The sequence below is a fragment of the Carassius carassius genome, chromosome 35 (genome assembly GCF_963082965.1).
Source record: "Carassius carassius chromosome 35, fCarCar2.1, whole genome shotgun sequence".
Lineage (NCBI taxonomy): Eukaryota > Metazoa > Chordata > Actinopteri > Cypriniformes > Cyprinidae > Carassius > Carassius carassius.
In genome coordinates, this window is record NC_081789.1 from 28,043,434 (window position 1) to 28,065,933 (window position 22,500).

General features: G+C 44.9%; 1 protein-coding gene across 2 annotated transcripts in view; it reads left to right on the forward strand.

Annotated features, from left to right (window-relative positions):
* Positions 1-22,500, forward strand: part of LOC132116473 (receptor activity-modifying protein 3-like) — a 28,791-nt gene that overhangs the window by 5,971 nt on the left and 320 nt on the right. Inside the window, exons 2-4 of one of the 2 annotated variants that reach the window (XM_059525330.1) lie at positions 4,402-4,434; positions 7,205-7,364; positions 22,375-22,500. The exon at positions 22,375-22,500 is cut by the window's right edge and continues 320 nt beyond it. In XM_059525330.1, coding sequence (XP_059381313.1) covers positions 4,402-4,434; positions 7,205-7,364; positions 22,375-22,500 — 319 coding nt within the window. The remainder of the gene's footprint in view (positions 1-4,401; positions 4,435-7,204; positions 7,365-22,374) is intronic. The other variant, XM_059525332.1, reaches the window with a different exon arrangement.

The window sequence follows — 22,500 nt, forward strand, 5'->3', positions numbered from 1 at the left end:
AATTCTTGTTAGATATGTGTGTGTCACAGAGAATTGTGTTGTGTTTTACAAAAAGTGTTTTATGATGAGTGTGTAGTTCTGTCGTGTGCTTCTGCTGTTTGAGCGTCAGCTTTCAGAAACTGTGTGGCAAGTAGGGTAAACGTACTTAAGCTCACCAAAATCTACATTGAGACATTTTTAATACACAAGATGTTGGTTTCAGTATAAAAATGTATGTTAAAATAAAATATTAATCTCTCACACAAAAATATTTAATTTTATTTTAAATGACAAAAGCATTGCAATTAAGATAAACAACATTAAATTCCAAAAGTCTGGCTGTTCTTAATGGGTACATGTTTATGTTCTTTATTTAAACACACCTGTTCCCATTAAACTCACAACAGTCAATCACAAAACAACACAAAAATCAAGCAACAAGGCATTGAAGTGGATCAGTTGTGTATTCAAACAACATCAAGAATAGTCCACGTTCAGCTTAGTAACACAAATTCAGAAATCAAATAAAACACCAATAAAACATTTCATTCATGGGGATGAACACACAAACTAACTTCATTATGAAACCTCTTTCTAAATGGATGTCATCTTGTCTATAGTCTCTAAAGCCTGGAATACTACACTACATGATTTATGTCCCCATTTTCCACAGATTTACAGTCTGGAGAAGTTAACCCTAACCATACCCAAAATAAAGGCTTAAACATCTAAAAAAATGCAGATTTAAGGAGCTACCCTTTTGCTGAAGATTTTTAGACAGCTTTCAAAATGTCCACCAGACAGTGTGAAGACTTGGAGACTCATATCTCAGATTGACCATGAAGTAACAAACATATCAAAGACTTCAAATAGGATAATACTTTTTTTTTTCCTAATCTGATCTCAAAAATGGAAGTGTGCTCAATGGGAACATGATCTTAATAGGTATGCTAACCCTAAAGATTCTGTGTGTAAGCTGTTAAAAAAAACCTGTAAACCAGTCTTTACAATTAGAATTCCTTTTCATTCCAAAAAAATATTCAAAAATCACTAGAAAATTTAAGGATTTATTCGGTCGGTATCAGACACCTCATGATCAGTCTCCTGTTTCTCAGTTCTGGGTCTGTCGGTGATATTTCCCATCATGCTCTCTAAATGCACGTTTCCCTCTCTGACCTTTTCATCTGAGCTTTGACCTTTTGACCTTGTTGTGTTGTACGCTCTTCCACACGAGCGTCGGTGTTCTTCCTGTCATTGTGTCCGCAGGGATCGACAAACACATTTACTAATACAGCACAGGAGCAGCTTTCACTGATTGAACTCTTCACAAAGAAATACAAAGAAATGGCAAGTAGCACACTGAAATTTTAAAGCAGGCAAGTGAAATAAACTTTGTTTTATTTACAGCTTTTAAAAATCACTTTTTTAGTATGTCTAGTATAACTGTGAGCAGTTGAAACGCTGTATATTCTGACTTAGATCTGCTCGTGGGTTCAGCCCCGGCTCTTCAACACTAACCTGAAGTGACTGGAAGAAAATTGTGAAGTCAAATTGGACGCAGTTCCATTGAGAGGCGCAGAAACACCTTTAAATCCAGATTGAATTGAGGCTGTGATCCAGCTGCACCATCAGCCGCTGTCATTAGTGAGCTTGTCTCGTTAGTGTGTGTGACAGTAACTCAGAATGAGCATACACTGCTGTGATACACACACACACACACACACTAATGCTGTTTTTATCATCAAATAATTACCTGCTTGAGTTTAATAGCTCTGGCTGTGTTTCTGCTCTGAGTGGACGGAGAACGCACATTATAACCTCGTCAGCGCATTCATTTTAAATATCAATATGGTGCAAACAAACATAATAATTACAAAAGTGAACGGAGGAGCAGAGATATTAAGGATTCCATAAACTCTTGAACGTGAAGCTCGTTTGTGAAGAGCTCGTTTAAATAGAGTTGTTTTGATTACTGATGAAGGCCGATGGTTTATCTCAGGCGGCAGAGAAACAGCAGCAGGTCGCTTACATTCTCATCATGAGCATCAAATGTGTTCACATTAACCCTGACATATGAAATAATAGTCTTTCTGAAGTAGAACAGTTCATTGAACCTTTGAACTAAATATTATTATTTTTAATTATTTTGAATAAATGCATTCCGAAAATATGATCAAATAGATGCAAACAGTTAATAATAAACTGTCGTGATCTGAGTGCAGAATTGTTTCCTGAAATTAATTACGATTAATCCCACCTAACATTAAAGTTTTTAAAAATACTTTTATATTGCAATCATTCATCAAATTAATGCAGAAACAACATAAAGAAATTGTATTTTTATTATGACTGATACTAATACTACTGATGTATCACAGATGTATTACAACATTACAGTATAATTGAGAGCTATTCATTTTAACGTTTATTAAACTTTAAAAAATAACATCTTACAGATACTGAATAAAGCTGTCAAACACTAAATTCAAAAATAAATATAGATGAATCCATAAAGTAACAATAGTTATTGATTTCCTCTTTTTTCTTTTGTTCTTTGATGAAAAGTCATCACAGCAGCTGGTTATTAGATTATTTGGCTGCTATTACTTTAAGAGCTGCCGCTGCTGAACGTGATGTGGATCTGACATGCACGCTCGTAGTTTAATTCACGCTTTAATATGAAATGAGACAGACTACAGCGGGAAAATTAATTTTTACAGGCATTTGGCCTGACAACTTCTCATCTGACCACAGTTCACTGATCGTCACCTGTACGGTTTCCACGCTTGTTTGAGATCAAGTGGAGCAAATTCTCCTGTTTGATGTGCTCATAAAGACATTCTGTGTCTAAATAAATGCAATTCTTGTCAAGAATGAAGTGACAGAAGCAGGAGTTGTTGTTGGAAAAATTAATTGCTTATTTTGACAGCACTAAAATGTATGTGTAATTGATGATGTCCAGGTCCTAGTGGGTTTGGCCTTTGACATTTACAGTGTCATTTACATCTTTTGCTAGAGAACATTGTGTGTCGATTCTGAATGAATCCTGAATTAACAAGAGAGTGTATTAGTGTCTGGACCATTTAACCCAGTCCTGATCCCAGAATGCCCTGCTCTGATGATGGACAGCGTCTCAGAGCTTCTCCAGGGAAACTCAGCTGCTCCTTGAAGACTTTGAACATTATCACGGTGCTCACGTCTGTGTCCGGATGCAGGAAGCCGCTAAATTTAGCACAATAACAGTCAAGTGTTTTCAAGGCCTGAACTGGTGACACATTGCATCTTGTTCATCTGATGTCTGAAATATTTAAACCATTAGACTCATGTGCTGTATTACAAGAAGAACTTACATGATGTTTGAACCGAACACAAGTGCAAATGTAATAAAGATTTACAAACATCATACTTTCATCAGACTTTAAATGTGTGGTTGTCACTGTATATGAGAAGTGAAGTGAAGTGAAGTGACATTCAGCCAAGTATGGTGACCCATACTCAGAATTTGTGATCTGCATTTAACCCATCCAGAGTGCACACACACAGAGCAGTGAACACACACACACACACTGTGAGCACACACCCGGAGCAGTGTTCATCATTTATGCTGCGGCGCCCGGGGAGCAGTTGGGGGTTCGATGCCTTGCTCAAGGGCACCTAAGTCGTGGTATTGAAGGTGGAGAGAGAACTGTACATGCACTCCCCCCACCTACAATTCCTGCCGGCCCGGGACTCGAACTCACAACCTTTCGATTGGGAGTCCGACTCTCTAACCATTAGGCCACGACTTCCCTTTAGTATGTTATATGTTAGATCTTTATGGATTTATTGTCTATAATATAAATGCAAGATTGTCTTTCAGAGCTCTCAGGAATGAAGTGGCGTATTGGGGCCTGTATTAACATCTCTGAACACAGTTTGAGTTGATGTGCATGAGGGATCTGAGCTAGCATGCGCCGTTAGCATGTGCCGTTAGCATGTGCGTCTCCATGCATGTCTGCTGCGATTAATATTCATGCGTCTCCTCAGGGACGGACTGACGGCCTGCTGAACACCAGATCCATTCACATGCTGCTGCAGGCTGCTTTAGATGCTAGAATAACACTGACACGCTTTTCACCAGAACAAAAGTGCTGCTCAACTCGCATGATGATTCTGGGAAAACTGCTATCCTATCAATATGGGCCATCATTTCTAAAGAATGTTTTCAGCACCTTGTTGAATCAATGCTACGTAGAATTAAGGAAGTTCTGAAGGTGAAAGGGGGTCAAACACAGTATTAGTATGGTGTTCCTAATAATCCTTTAAGTGAGTGTAGTTCATAATAGTGTTTTTCTTCCCTAAAATAAATAGATATGAATATGAAATGAACCAGCTTTGAATCTAGTTAGATATGGGTCCTAATCATGAAACTTTTTGTTTTAGCAGTGAACATGCTGATGACGAGAAGTTTATCAGGTGAGTGTCTCTCATGTCTTAGTCATGTCTCAATTATGTCTCTATCGTGTTTTAGTCATGTGTCAAAGTCATGTTTCAAATGAGTATAAAGTCGTGTTACTGTCAATCTCTGTCATGTCAATTAAATTCAAGCAAAGTCAAATCAAGTCACCTTTTTATTTATTTAGCGCTTTTAACAATGTAGATTGTGTCAAAGCAGCTTTACAGTATCAAACAGGAAAATAGTGTGTCAATGAAGAAGGACAATAGTAAACACTCAATTTTCAGTTAAAGGCAGTTCATCATTGAATTCAGTGATGTCATCATCCAGCTCAGTTCTGTTTAAATAGTATCTGTGCAATCAAGTCGATGATATAACTGGATATTAAGTGACCCCAACTAAGCAAGCCAGAGGCGACAGCGGCAAGGAACCGAAACTCCATCGGTGACAGAATGGAGAAAAAAAACCTTGGGAGAAACCAGGCTCAGTTGGGGGGCCAGTTCTCCTCTGACCAGACGAAACCAGTAGTTCAATTCCAGGCTGCAGCAAAGTCAGATTGTGCAGAAGAATCATCTGTTTCCTGTGGTCTTGTAACAATCCTTAAACGGATTTGAATACTAGAAATGTGTTAGTGTGTTATGTGTAAACCAGGTTAAAGAGATGGGTCTTTAATCTAGATTTAAACTGCAAGAGTGTGTCTGCCTCCCGAACAATGTTAGGTAGGTTATTCCAGAGTTTGGGCGCCAAATAGGAAAAGGATCTGCCGCCTGCAGTTGATTTTGATATTCTAGGTATTATCAAATTGCCTGAGTTTTGAGAACGTAGCGGACGTAGAGGATTATAATGTAAAAGGAGCTCATTCAAATACTGAGGTGCTAAACCATTCAGGGCTTTATAAGTAATAAGCAATATTTTAAAATCTATGCGATGCTTGATAGGGAGCCAGTGCAGTGTTGACAGGACCGGGCTAATATGGTCATACTTCCTGGTTCTAGTAAGAACTCTTGCTGCTGCATTTTGGACTAGCTGTAGTTTGTTTACTAAGCGTGCAGAACAACCACCCAATAAAGCATTACAATAATCTAACCTTGAGGTCATAAATGCATGGATTAACATTTCTGCATTTGACATTGAGAGCATAGGCCGTAATTTAGATATATTTTTGAGATGGAAAATGCAGTTTTACAAATGCTAGAAACGTGGCTTTCTAAGGAAAGATTGCGATCAAATAGCACACCTAGGTGACAGAGCAACCATCAAGTCCTAGACAGTGTTCTAGGTTATTACAAGCGGAGTTTTTAGGTCCTATAATTAACACCTCTGTTTTTCTGAATTTAGCAGTAAGAAATTACTCGTCATCCAGTTTTTTATATCAACTATGCATTCCAGTTTTTCAAATTGGTGTGTTTCGTCGGGTGTGTTTCCTCAGTCGTGACTCAGTCGTGTCTCAGTCGTGTCTCAGTCGTGACTCAGTCGTGTCTCAGTCGTCACTCAGTCGTGTCTCAGTCGTGACTCAGTCGTCACTCAATCGTCACTCAGTCGTGACTCAGTCGTGTCTCAGTCGTCACTCAGTCGTCACTCAGTCGTGACTCAGTCGTGTCTCAGTCGTGACTCAGTCGTGACTCAGTCGTGTCTCAGTCGTGACTCAGTCGTGACTCAGTCGTGTCTCAGTCGTGACTCAGTCGTGACTCAGTCGTGTCTCAGTCGTGACTCAGTCGTGACTCAGTCGTGACTCAGTCATGTCTCAGTCGTGACTCAGTCGTCACTCAGTCGTGACTCAGTCGTGACTCAGTCGTGTCTCAGTCGTGTCTCAGTCGTCACTCAGTCGTGACTCAGTCGTGACTCAGTCGTGTCTCAGTCGTGACTCAGTCGTGACTCAGTCGTGTCTCAGTCGTGACTCAGTCGTGTCTCAGTCGTGTCTCAGTCGTCACTCAGTCGTCACTCAGTCGTGTCTCAGTCGTGTCTCAGTCGTGACTCAGTCGTGACTCAGTCGTGTCTCAGTCGTGACTCAGTCGTAACTCAGTCGTGACTCAGTCGTGTCTCAGTCGTGTCTCAGTCGTGACTCTGTCGTGTCTCAGTCGTCACTCAGTCGTGACTCAGTCGTGTCACAGTCGTGCCTCAGTCGTGACTCTGTCGTGTCTCAGTCGTGACTCAGTCGTGACTCAGTCGTGTCTCAGTCGTGACTCAGTCGTGTCTCAGTCATGTCTCAGTCGTGACTCAGTCGTGTCTCAGTCGTGTCTCAGTCGTGAATCAATCGTGTCTCAGTCGTGTCTCGGTCGTGACTCAGCCGTGACTCAGGTGTGTCTCAGTCGTGTCTCAGTCGTGTCTCAGTCGTGTCTCAGTCGTGACTCAGTCGTGTCTCAGTCGTGTCTCAGTTGTGACTCAGTCGTGACTCTGTCGTGTCTCAGTCGTGACTCAGTCGTGTCTCAGTCGTGTGTCAGTTGTGTCTCAGTCTTGTTTCAGTCGTGTCTCAATCGTGTCTCAGTCGTGTCTCAGTCGTGACTCAGTCGTGTCTCAGTCGTGACTCAGTCGTGACTCAGTCGTGTCTCAGTCGTGTGTCAGTTGTGTCTCAGTCTTGTTTCAGTCGTGTCTCAATCGTGTCTCAGTCGTGTCTCAGTCGTGTCTCAGTCGTGTCTCAGTCGTGACTCAGTCGTGTCTCAGTCGTGTCTCAGTTGTGACTCAGTCATGTCTCAGTCATGTTTCAGTCATGTCTCAGTCATGTTTCAGTCATGTCTCAATCATGTCTCAGTCGTGTCTCTCAGCATGTAGACTGATGCTCTGTCTCTTCAGATGCAGACGGCGTTGATCTGTCGTTCACCCAGCGGCCGTGGCTCCTTCAGTGCAATCAGACCGTCCTGCTGCTGGAGATGGAGAGATGCGGTGAACGATTCAGAAGCGACATGAGTCACATCCATCCAGACGACAGATGCAACCTCACGCAATTCATCAGGTGAATCACCATCCTCCTCATCATCCTCTACAGCACTTTACTGTCCAATCTATGCAAATACAAGAGTCAATCATCTCAACTAGTCCAGCTTAATTAAACATTAACGAGCCTGCGTGTGAGAAAGCATGTTTGTTTGTGATTTTCTTTTTCATTTCATAAGTCAAGTCACATTTATTTCTACAGTGCTTTATCCAATTCAGATCGATTCAAAACAGCTTCACAGTAATAAACAGATAAATACCTTGTTGATGTTGCAGAATTCATAAATTATGAATCAAATCCGATTTTAGCTGTAAGCAGTGCTACAGAAGACAATAGAGCCATTAGTCAGATCAATTCAGTGCATTTCTGATTGAAGTAATTGAGTGTAATGAGACACTTCCCGTCAAGGCTGATTTGAAGATCAATATATCTGGATCATCATCCACTCAAATATGATGAATGATGCAACACTGGTGAGTGTTAGACTATGAAACAAAGTGCGTTCTGCTGTATTTGTGCTGTGAGGACTCGGATGAGTAACTAGTTGAGTAGTTAAAGTGCTGCATTGGTTTGTAAACGCTCCGCTGTGATTGATGAATCTGTGATCTGCAGATGTTTGCTCTTGAAGACGTTCCAGGACCTCACAGTTACTGTTACTCTGACATGATCTTGAGCTCCTTCCAGAGACTCGAGGAGTGTTTGACACTTGTCAGCCGGTCAGATGTTGATAAACCAGAAGCACTGTTTACATGTTTATCTGGAACAGAAGCCAAAGGCTCTGATGACATTCACTCTTGAGATGACAGTGACCCTTCACATGTCCTGATCACGTCTTTAATATGGACAGTATTTATTCAGAATAAGGCAAAACCAATGTGTTTTCATGCACTGCTCAGTTTTTACTTACATATCATGTCTTTTCTTTTATAGTAATGCAAAGAAAACATTCAACTACACATTTAAGTGTTTATTTTATTGCACTGTTTTTGTCTATAGATTTCAATTACAATCCATATCATTATATAGTTTTTTCTCTTTATAGTTTTATTCCTCTCTACACTGCAAAAATGATTTTCTTACTTGGATATTTATAATAAGAAACAAGACACAATACTAAGAATTCTTGAATCAAGATGAATTACTTTAGAAGTAGTGACTTAGTTTTATTATGTTAGTTTTTGCTTAAAACAAGCAAAAATATCTGCCAATGGGGCAAGAAAACTCATCTTGTTTAGCCTTTGAATTAAGATTATTTTTATTGCCCCATTGGCAGATATTTGTGCTTACAAAATTTGGATGAAAAAAAAAACCAAGTCTCAATATTGCTACTTACTATGCAATTACATTTTAATTGACGTTAATAGTGTTCATCGTCTGGTTGATTACGTCTTGTATTAATTTTTACGGAGAATTCCTGTCATATTCACATAAACTGACAGTCACCACGTATAAGCTACTACTAAATATTGTAGAAACTTAATTTTCGGTAAAGTTGCTTTGTAATGGTTTGTATCATAAAAAGCGCTATACAAATAAACTTGAATTAATATCTTTAATCATTTTACTTTTCAAGTAAATGTATCTTGATTAAAGAATGTTTAGACATTTATACTAGAAAAAAGACAAATATACTTTCAAATATAATTTACACTGATTTATACAACATTTCACTTTTAAAAAAGGGTGAAAATGTGTTTGCTTTCTGCCTGTTGACAGTATTTTCTGATTTATGGAGTGACAACAGACTTACCCTAACCCTTCTGGAAAAACCTATAACCCTAATATGACAACAACATCAAACACAAATTATGAACTTGACTTTATCAATAATTAGATGTATGTTCTGGAAAAGTGTGCAAATTAGTGCATATTTAATTAGAGGATGCCTAATTTGCATATTTAAACAGCATTTCAGAAAACGTATAATACACTAAATATTTTTGTTTTGTTTCTGAAGAGTAGTAACAGCAACACACAGATGTGAGGAATCAGTCACGTCTGCAGCGCTCTACGATCAGCATGAGATCTAGTTCTAGTGAGGAGTGACTCAAACACCATCAAAACATTACTAATAATCAGAAATGAGGGTTTGAACTGGACACTGGTGAACATCAGTGACCCATGACTTCCTTGCACACCATTAGGTTCCCCGCTGGACGCTTTATTAAGAAAGACGATTAGACGGGTCACAGCATGAACCCAATCACTGAGATCCTGAGCTGGTCTGTTTTCCCAGACTCTGGAGGAAAGAGCCTGAAGGCATCAGCAGGGACCAATCACAGCTCACACACAGCTGCTCATTTACATACTGATCACAGGAAACCTTCATGGACCTCTTTAACTTCATTTATTCAGTCACTGAGGTCCAGTCTTCCGCTGGAGATTGACCTGCTCAGATTGGTCTCGCTATATCTCGCTGTCTTCTGCTCAGTAGATCAGTGTTTATCTGGTCTTGTGGAGGTTTTTCTCCATGATAACATCAGCAGATGGGACAGCAAGTGGGTTTTTGCTGAAGATGGTTGCTGAAGACAGAGAGTGAGTGCTGCGGTCCCTGATGAGCACTTTACTAATGCTGATACGATCACATGACCAGCAGAGATTCAGTGATGACAGCGCTAATGGGCGCTCATATATGCATGCACACACACTCACTCACACACACACACACACACACACACACACACGTACACACACACACACATATTCACACATTTATTTATAATTTCATTTTGTAATTCACATTCTACTTTTAATAAATCATTGTGTCTGTATAGGACAATTTTTGTGGCTATATTACTATGATGAGAATGTGATTTTTTTCATGACATTAATAATTTAATTTGCAAAACGTTTATTACTGTGAAGCTGTCTTGAAACAATCTGTATGGCATAGAGTGCTATAGAAATGAATATGGCTTAATAAGAAAGTTAAACACCACATGTAAGTGGGGTAAAAAATTAACAGTGTTTAAAACCATGTTACAGTGTTTCTGAAATGATATTGTATGAATAAGCAAATTGAATCTGCACACTTCTTTTATTTTTTTGTCATATTAGAGTTCAAGGTTTTTCCAGAGGGGATTTTAGATTTCTCTTTTTATCACTCCATAAATCAGAAAATACTGTCAACAGTAACATTTACACCAAACAAACACATTTTCACATTTTTAGGAGTTAAAATCAGTGTGAATGAAATATGAACAAAGCTTAAGTTTCTCCTGTAGTGTCTCAAAGATAGTCTTGAAAATATCACAATGCAAAGCATCTTCATGATCCTCAGAATCAGGCTTCGTGTTCTTTGTGCCAGTATTACAGTTTTTTCGATTGCTAAACGACAGTGGGCACAACTGGAGCTACATGTGCAAAACTCTAACTACAGTCTGCACTACCAACAGTCAGCTGAGCTAAACAGTTCACATCACCTGCAAAACTCATTCAAAGCTACACAACTCTTAACACATGGCTCAAAACAGACTCGGTGCAGCCAAACAATACACACAACCCTCGCTGAGAGAACACACACCTTCACTCGGAACACACCGAGAGGAAAAAACACTACACACAACCCTCGCTGAGATAACACACACCGTCATTCAGAACACACCGAGAGGAAAAAACACTACACACAACCCTCACTGAGATAACACACACCGTCACTCGGAACACACCAAAAGGAGAAACACTACACACAACCCTCGCTGAGAGAACACACACCGTCACTCGGAACACACCGAGAGGAAAAACACCACACACGACCCTCACTGAGATAACACACACCGTCACTCGGAACACACCGAGAGGAAAAAACACTACACACAACCCTCGCTGAGATAACACACACCATCATTCAGAACACACCGAGAGGAAAAAACACCACACAACCCTCACTGAGATAACACACACCGTCACTCGGAACACACCGAGAGGAGAAACACTACACACACCCCTCACTGAGATAACACACACCGTCACTCGGAACACACCGAGAGGAGAAACACCACACACAACCCTCACTGAGATAACACACACCGTCACTCGGAACACACCGAGAGGAGAAACACCACACACGACCCTCACTGAGATAACACACACCGTCACTCAGAACACACCGAGAGGAGAAACACCACACACAACCCTCGCTGAGATAACACACACCGTCACTCGGAACACACCGAGAGGAGAAACACCACACACAACCCTCACTGAGATAACACACACCGTCACTCGGAACACACCGAGAGGAAAAAACACTACACACAACCCTCGCTGAGATAACACACACCGTCATTCAGAACACACCGAGAGGAGAAACACCACACAACCCTCACTGAGATAACACACACCGTCACTCGGAACACACCGAGAGGAGAAACACTACACACAACCCTCACTGAGATAACACACACCGTCACTCGGAACACACCGAGAGGAGAAACACCACACACAACCCTCACTGAGATAACACACACCGTCACTCGGAACACACCGAGAGGAGAAACACCACACACGACCCTCACTGAGATAACACACACCGTCACTCAGAACACACCGAGAGGAGAAACACCACACACAACCCTCGCTGAGATAACACACACCGTCACTCGGAACACACCGAGAGGAGAAACACCACACACAACCCTCACTGAGATAACACACACCGTCACTCGGAACACACCGAGAGGAAAAAACACTACACACAACCCTCGCTGAGATAACACACACCGTCATTCAGAACACACCGAGAGGAAAAAACACTACACACAACCCTCACTGAGATAACACACACCGTCACTCAGAACACACCGGGAGGAAAAAACACTACACACAACCCTCGTTGAGATAACACACACCGTCACTCGGAACACACCGAGAGGAGAAACACCACACACAACCCTCGCTGAGATATCACACACCGTCACTCGGAACACACCGAGAGGAGAAACACCACACACAACCCTCACTGAGATAACACACACCGTCACTCGGAACACACCGAGAGGAGAAACACCACACACACCCCTCGCTGAGATAACACACACCGTCACTCGGAACACACCGAGAGGAGAAACACCACACACGACCCTCGCCGAGATAAAACACACCGTCACTCGGAACACACCGAGAGGAGAAACACCACACACGACCCTCGCTGCGATAACACACACCGTCACTCGGAACACACCGAGAGGAGAAACACCACACACGACCCTCACCGAGATAACACACACCGTCACTCGGAACACACCGAGAGGAGAAACACCACACAAAACCCTCACCGCGATAACACACACCGTCACTCGGAACACACAGAGAGGAAAAACACCACACACGACCCTCGCTGCGATAACACACACCGTCACTCGGAACACACCGAGAGGAGAAACACCACACACAACCCTCGCTGAGATAACACACACCATCACTCGGAACACACCGAGAGGAGAAACACTACACACGACCCTCGCTGAGATAACACACACCGTCACTCGGAACACACCGAGAGGAGAAACACCACACACAACCCTCGCTGAGATAACACACACCGTCACTCGGAACACACCGAGAGGAGAAACACCACACACGACCCTCGCTGAGATGACACACACCATCACTCGGAACACACCGAGAGGAGAAACACCACACACGACCCTCGCTGAGATAACACACACCATCCCTCGGAACACACCGAGAGGAGAAACACCACACACGACCCTCGCTGAGATAACACACACCGTCACCCGGAACACACAGAGAGGAAAAACACTACACACAACCCTCGCTGAGATAACACACACCGTCACCCGGAACACACCGAGAGGAAAAACACTACACACAACCCTCGCTGAGATAACACACACCGTCTCTCGGAACACACCGAGAGGAAAAACACCACACACGACCCTCACAGAGATAACACACACCGTCACTCAGAACACACCGAGAGGAGAAATACCAGACACAACCCTCGCTGAGATAACACACACCATCACTCGGAACACATCGAGAGGAGAAGCACCACACACAACCCTCGCTGAGATAACACACACCGTCACTCAGAACACACCGCGAGGAGAAACAATACACATGTCCCTCGCTGAGATAACACACACCGTCACTCAGAACACACCGCGAGGAGAAACAATACACATGTCCCTCGCTGAGATAACACACACCGTCACTCGGAACACACCGAGAGGAAAAAAACCACACACGACCCTCACTGAGATAACACACACACTCACTCGGAACACACCGAGAGGAGAAACACCACACACGACCCTCGCTGAGATAACACACACCGTCACTCGGAACACACCGAGAGGAGAAACACCACACACGACCCTCGCTGAGATAACACACACCGTCACTCGGAACATACCGAGAGGAGAAACACCACACACAACCCTCACAGAGATAACACACACCGTCACTCGGAACACACCGAGAGGAAAGACACCACACACAACCCTCACAGAGATAACACACACCGTCACTCGGAACACACCGAGAGGAGAAACACCACACACGACCCTCGCTGAGATAACACACACCGTCACTCGGAACACACCGAGAGGAGAAACACCACACACGACCCTCACCGAGATAACACACACCGTCACTCGGAACACACCGAGAGGAAAAACACCACACACAACCCTCACAGAGATAACACACAACGTCACTCGGAACACACCGAGAGGAGAAACACCACACACAACCCTCGCTGAGATAACACACACCGTCACTCGGAACACACCGAGAGGAGAAACATCACACACAACCCTCGCTGAGATAACACACACCGTCACTCGGAACACACCGAGAGGATAAACACCACACACAACCCTCACAGAGATAACACACACCGTCACTCGGAACACACCGAGAGGAAAAACACCACACACGACCCTCGCTGAGATAACACACACCGTCACTCGGAACACACCGAGAGGAGAAACACCACACACAACCCTCACTGAGATAACACACACCGTCACTCGGAACACACAGAGAGGAAAGACACCACACACAACCCTCACAGAGATAACACACACCGTCACTCGGAACACACCGAGAGGAGAAACACTACACATGACCCTCGCTGAGATAACACACACCGTCACTCGGAAAACACCGAGAGGAGAAACACCACACACAACCCTCACTGAGATAACACACACAGTCACTCGGAACACACAGAGAGGAAAGACACCACACACAACCCTCACTGTGATAACACACACTGTCACCCGGAACACACCGAGAGGATAAACACCACACAAAAAACCCTCACTGAGATAACACACACCATCACTCGGAACACACCGAGAGGAGAAACACCACACACAACCCTCGCTGAGATAACACACACCGTCACTCAGAACACACCGAGAGGAGAAACATCACACACGACCCTCGCCGAGATAACACACACCGTCACTCGGAACACACCGAGAGGAGAAACACCACACACGACCCTCGCTGAGATAACACACACCGTCACTCGGAACACACCGAGAGGAGAAACACCACACACAACCCTCGCTGAGATAACACACACCGTCACTCAGAACACACCGAGAGGAGAAACACCACACACGACCCTCGCCGAGATAACACACACCGTCACTCGGAACACACCGAGAGGAGAAACATCACACACAACCCTCACAGAGATAACACACACCGTCACTCGGAACACACAGAGAGGAGAAACACCACACACAACCCTCGCTGAGATAACACACACCGTCACTCGGAACACACCGAGAGGAGAAACACCACACACAACCCTCGCTGAGATAACACACACCGTCACTCGGAACACACCGAGAGGAGAAACACCACACACAACCCTCACAGAGATAACACACACCGTCACTCGGAACACACCGAGAGGAAAAACACCACACACAACCCTCACAGAGATAACACACACCGTCACCCGGAACACATCGAGAGGATAAACACCACACAAAAAACCCTCACTGAGATAACACACACCGTCACTCGGAACACACCGAGAGGAGAAACACCACACACAACCCTCGCTGAGATAACACACACCGTCACTCGGAACACACCGAGAGGAAAGACACCACACACAACCCTCACAGAGATAACACACACCGTCACTCGGAACACACCGAGAGGAGAAACACCACACACGACCCTCGCCGAGATAACACACACCGTCACTCGGAACACACCGAGAGGAAAAACACCACACACAACCCCCACAGAGATAACACACACCGTCACCCGGAACACACCGAGAAGATAAACACCACACAAAAAACCCTCACTGAGATAACACACACCGTCACTCGGAACACACCGAGAGGAGAAACACTACACACACCCCTCACTGAGATAACACACACCGTCACCCGGAACACACCGAGAGGATAAACACCACACAAAAAACCCTCACTGAGATAACACATACGTCACCCGGAACACACCGAGAGGATAAACACCACACAAAAAACCCTCACTGAGATAACACACACCGTCACTCGGAACACACCGAGAGGAGAAACACCACACACAACCCTCGCTGAGATAACACACACCGTCACTCGGAACACACCGAGAGGAAAAACACCACACAAAAAACCTCACTGAGATAACACACACCGTCACTCGGAACACACCGAGAGGAGAAACACCACACACAACCCTCACAGAGATAACACACACCGTCACTCGGAACACACCGAGAGGATAAACACCACACACAACCCTTGCTGAGATAACACACACCGTCACTCGGAACACACCGAGAGGAAAAACACCACACAAAAAACCTCACTGAGATAACACACACCGTCACTCGGAACACACCGAGAGGAGAAACATCACACACAACCCTCACAGAGATAACACACACCGTCACTCGGAACACACAGAGAGGAGAAACACCACACACAACCCTCGCTGAGATAACACACACCGTCACTCGGAACACACCGAGAGGAGAAACACCACACACAACCCTCGCTGAGATAACACACACCGTCACTCGGAACACACCGAGAGGAGAAACACCACACACAACCCTCACAGAGATAACACACACCGTCACTCGGAACACACCGAGAGGAAAAACACCACACACAACCCTCACAGAGATAACACACACCGTCACCCGGAACACACTGAGAGGATAAACACCACACAAAAAACCCTCACTGAGATAACACACACCGTCACTCGGAACACACCGAGAGGAGAAACACCACACACAACCCTCGCTGAGATAACACACACCGTCACTCGGAACACACCGAGAGGAAAGACACCACACACAACCCTCACAGAGATAACACACACCGTCACTCGGAACACACCGAGAGGAGAAACACCACACACGACCCTCGCCGAGATAACACACACCGTCACTCGGAACACACCGAGAGGAAAAACACCACACACAACCCCCACAGAGATAACACACACTGTCACCCGGAACACACCGAGAAGATAAACACCACACAAAAAACCCTCACTGAGATAACACACACCGTCACTCGGAACACACCGAGAGGAGAAACACTACACACACCCCTCACTGAGATAACACACACCGTCACCCGGAACACACAGAGAGGATAAACACCACACAAAAAACCCTCACTGAGATAACACATACGTCACCCGGAACACACCGAGAGGATAAACACCACACAAAAAACCCTCACTGAGATAACACACACCGTCACTCGGAACACACCGAGAGGAGAAACACCACACACAACCCTCGCTGAGATAACACACACCGTCACTCGGAACACACCGAGAGGAAAAACACCACACAAAAAACCTCACTGAGATAACACACACCGTCACTCGGAACACACCGAGAGGAGAAACACCACACACAACCCTCACAGAGATAACACACACCGTCACTCGGAACACACCGAGAGGATAAACACCACACACAACCCTCGCTGAGATAACACACACCGTCACTCGGAACACACCGAGAGGAAAAACACCACACAAAAAACCTCACTGAGATAACACACACCGTCACTCAGAAAACACCGAGAGGAGAAACACTACACACAACCCTCACTGAGATAACACACACCATCACTCGGAACACACCGAGAGGAGAAACACCACACACGACCCTCGCCGAGATAACACACACCGTCACTCGGAACACACCGAGAGGAGAAACACCACACACGACCCTCGCTGAGATAACACACACCGTCACTCGGAACACACCGAGAGGAGAAACACTACACACAACCCTCACTGAGATAACACACACCATCACTCGGAACACAACGAGAGGAGAAACACCACACACAACCCTCGCTGAGATAACACACACCGTCACTCGGAACACACCGAGAAGAGAAACACCACACACAACCCTCGCTGAGATAACACACACCGTCACTCTGAACACACCGAGAGGAGAAACACCACACACGACCCTCGCCGAGATAACACACACCGTCACTCGGAACACACCGAGAGGAAAAACACCACACACAACCCTCACAGAGATAACACACACCGTCACCCGGAACACACCGAGAGGATAAACACCACACAAAAAACCCTCACTGAGATAACACACACCGTCACTCGGAACACACCGAGAGGAGAAACACTACACACACCCCTCACTGAGATAACACACACCGTCACCCGGAACACACCGAGAGGATAAACACCACACACAACCCTCGCTGAGATAACACACACCGTCACTCGGAACACACCGAGAGGATAAACACCACACACAACCCTCGCTGAGATAACACACACCGTCACTCGGAACACACCGAGAGGAAAAACACCACACAAAAAACCTCACTGAGATAACACACACCGTCACTCGGAACACACCGAGAGGAGAAAAACCACACACAACCCTCACAGAGATAACACACACCGTCACTCGGAACACACCGAGAGGATAAACACCACACAAAAAACCCTCACTGAGATAACACACACCGTCACTCGGAACACACCGAGAGGAGAAACACCACACACAACCCCCACAGAGATAACACACACCGTCACCCGGAACACACCGAGAGGATAAACACCACACAAAAAACCCTCACTGAGATAACACACACCGTCACTCGGAACACACCGAGAGGAGAAACACTACACACACCCCTCACTGAGATAACACACACCGTCACCCGGAACACACCGAGAGGATAAACACCACACAAAAAACCCTCACTGAGATAACACATACCGTCACCCGGAACACACGAGAGGATAAACACCACACAAAAAACCCTCACTGAGATAACACACACCGTCACTCGGAACACACCGAGAGGAGAAACACCACACACAACCCTCGCTGAGATAACACACACCGTCACTCGGAACACACCGAGAGGAAAAACACCACACAAAAAACCTCACTGAGATAACACACACCGTCACTCGGAACACACCGAGAGGAGAAACACCACACACAACCCTCACAGAGATAACACACACCGTCACTCGGAACACACCGAGAGGATAAACACCACACACAACCCTCGCTGAGATAACACACACCGTCACTCGGAACACACCGAGAGGAAAAACACCACACAAAAAACCTCACTGAGATAACACACACCGTCACTCAGAAAACACCGAGAGGAGAAACACTACACACAACCCTCACTGAGATAACACACACCATCACTCTGAACACACCGAGAGGAGAAACACCACACACAACCCTCACAGAGATAACACACACCGTCACTCGGAACACACCGAGAGGAGAAACACCACGCACGACCCTCGCCGAGATAACACACACCGTCACTCGGAACACACCGAGAGGAAAAACACCACACACAACCCTCACAGAGATAACACACACTGTCACCCGGAACACACCGAGAGGATAAACACCACACAAAAAACCCTCACTGAGATAACACACACCGTCACTCGGAACACAACGAGAGGAGAAACACCACACACAACCCTCGCTGAGATAACACACACCGTCACTCGGAACACACCGAGAGGAGAAACACCACACACAACCCTCGCTGAGATAACACACACCGTCACTCGGAACACACCGAGAGGAGAAACACCACACACGACCCTCGCCGAGATAACACACACCGTCACTCGGAACACACCGAGAGGAAAAACACCACACACAACCCTCACAGAGATAACACACACCGTCACCCGGAACACACTGAGAGGATAAACACCACACAAAAAACCCTCACTGAGATAACACACACCGTCACTCGGAACACACCGAGAGGAGAAACACTACACACACCCCTCACTGAGATAACACACACCGTCACCCGGAATACACCGAGAGGATAAACACCACACACAACCCTCACAGAGATAACACACACCGTCACTCGGAACACACCGAGAGGAGAAACACTACACACACCCCTCACTGAGATCACACACACCGTCACTCAAAGCACACAGAGAGGATAAACACCACACACAACCCTCACAGAGATAACACACACCGTCACTCGGAACACACCGAGAGGAAAAACACCACACACAACCCTCACAGAGATAACACACACCGTCACTCGGAACACACCGAGAGGAGAAACACCACACAAAAAACCCTCACTGAGATAACACATACCGTCACTCGGAACACACCGAGAGGAGAAACACTACACACACCCCTCACTGAGATAACACACACCGTCACCCGGAACACACCGAGAGGATAAACACCACACAAAAAACCCTCACTGAGATAACACATACCGTCACTCGGAACACACCGAGAGGAGAAACACCACACACAACCCTCGCTGAGATAACACACACCGTCACTCGGAACACACCGAGAGGAAAAACACCACACAAAAAACCTCACTGAGATAACACACACCGTCACTCGGAACACACCGAGAGGAGAAACACCACACACAACCCTCACAGAGATAACACACACCGAGAGGATAAACACCACACACAACCCTCGCTGAGATAACACACACCATCACTCGGAACACACCGAGAGGAGAAACACCACACACAACCCTCACTGAGATAACACACACCGTCACTCAGAAAACACCGAGAGGAGAAACACTACACACAACCCTCACTGAGATAACACACACCATCACTCGGAACACACCGAGAGGAGAAACACCACACACAACCCTCACTGAGATAACACACACCGTCACTCGGAACACACCGAGAGGAGAAACACCACAAAAAACCCTCACTGAGATAACACACACCGTCACTCAAAGCACACAGAGAGGAGAAACACTACACACAACCCTCACCGAGATAACACACACCGTCACTCAAAACACACCGAGAGGAGAAACACTACACACAACCCTCACCGAGATAACACACACCGTCACTAAGAACACACCGAGAGGAAAAACACCACACACAACCCTCACTGAGATAACACACACCGTCACTCAAAACACACCGAGAGGAGAAACACTACACACAACCCTCACCGAGATAACACACACCGTCACTCAAAACACACAGAGAGGAGAAACAATACACACAACCCTCACCGAGATAACACACACCGTCACTAAGAACACACCGAGAGGAGAAACACCACACACAACCCTCACAGAGATAACACACACCGTCACTCAAAACACACAGAGAGGAGAAACAATACACACAACCCTCACCGAGATAACACACACCGTCACTAAGAACACACCGAGAGGAAAAACACCACACACAACCCTCACTGAGATAACACACACCGTCACTCAAAACACACCGAGAGGAGAAACACTACACACAACCCTCACCGAGATAACACACACCGTCACTAAGAACACACCGAGAGGAGAAACACCACACACAACCCTCACAGAGATAACACACACCGTCACTAAGAACACACCGAGAGGAGAAACAATACACACAACCCTCACCGAGATAACACACACCGTCACGTCATGAGAAAAAAAGGTAGAAACTACAAGTACATACTGTAATTCGAACAAAAAATTTTCAGGGCTAATCCTGAAATTGCAATCAGCAGTGTTTGAAATCTCTTCTGTTTTGAATGTGTGCTTCACAGTTTTGACAGCAGTGTGTTAGCATTAGAACAAAGTGCTGTAAATCCACAGTGTTGTGCAGGTTGTGGTTAAAGTCGTGGGATAAGTGTGTAGAGTTTTGAAAACTGTGTTCAAGCAATGAAAAACGAACTAGAGTTTGGTCCACATGAACTGCTGCTGTGCAGACTGTAGTTAGAGTTTGGCACATGTGACTCCAGGTGTGCTCACTGTCGTTTAGCAATTGTGATGTGATGTGATGTGGATGTCGATCAGAGGATTGTATGAGGAAGTGCGCTTTTGCATTATGATGTAAATGTTCATCTGTGTCTCAGTGAAGATGAAGAGGAAGGAACTTTATTAGCGACATAAAGCTTGTGTTACGGGCAGAACTCCGGCTAATCAGAAAGATTTGTTTGAAAAGAGTCATTAAACGCTGAATATGAGCCTTTTCTCTGGCTGACTTCCTGAAGGAAATGAGTGATCCACTGATTGCCGTGAAAGGAAATGACCTGAATTTCTCCATCATCCGTGTCTCTGCAGCACAGAAGCAGTCATCAGTGTCACAGACGTATATTTGCAGAAATAGACAACAATACACTGTATGAGTCACAATTATACATTTCTCTTTTATGTCAAAAATTATTAGGATATAAACGATCATGTTCATGAAGATATTTAGTAAATTTCCTACCGTAAATATATCAGAACTTAATTTTTGATTAGTAATATGCATTGCTAAGAACTTCATCTGAACAGCTTTAGAGATGATTTTCTCAATATTTAGATTTTTTTGCTCCCTCAGATTCCAGATTTTCACATAGTTGTATCTCAGACAAATAATATCCTCCGAACAAACCACACATCAATGGAGAGATGATTTATTCAGCTATAATAAAATGGACCCTTATGACTGGTTTTGTTGTCCAGGGTCATGAATCAATAATAAGGAAGGTTTCTTCTTCTCTCTTCAGAGAGTACCACGTCTTCTCCTCCTGCACGGAGACAAACGCCGAGCGCATCGGCTGCTTCTGGCCGAACCCAGCGGTGGAGCACTTCATCATCAGCATCCACAAGCACTTCTTCTCCAACTGCAGCCT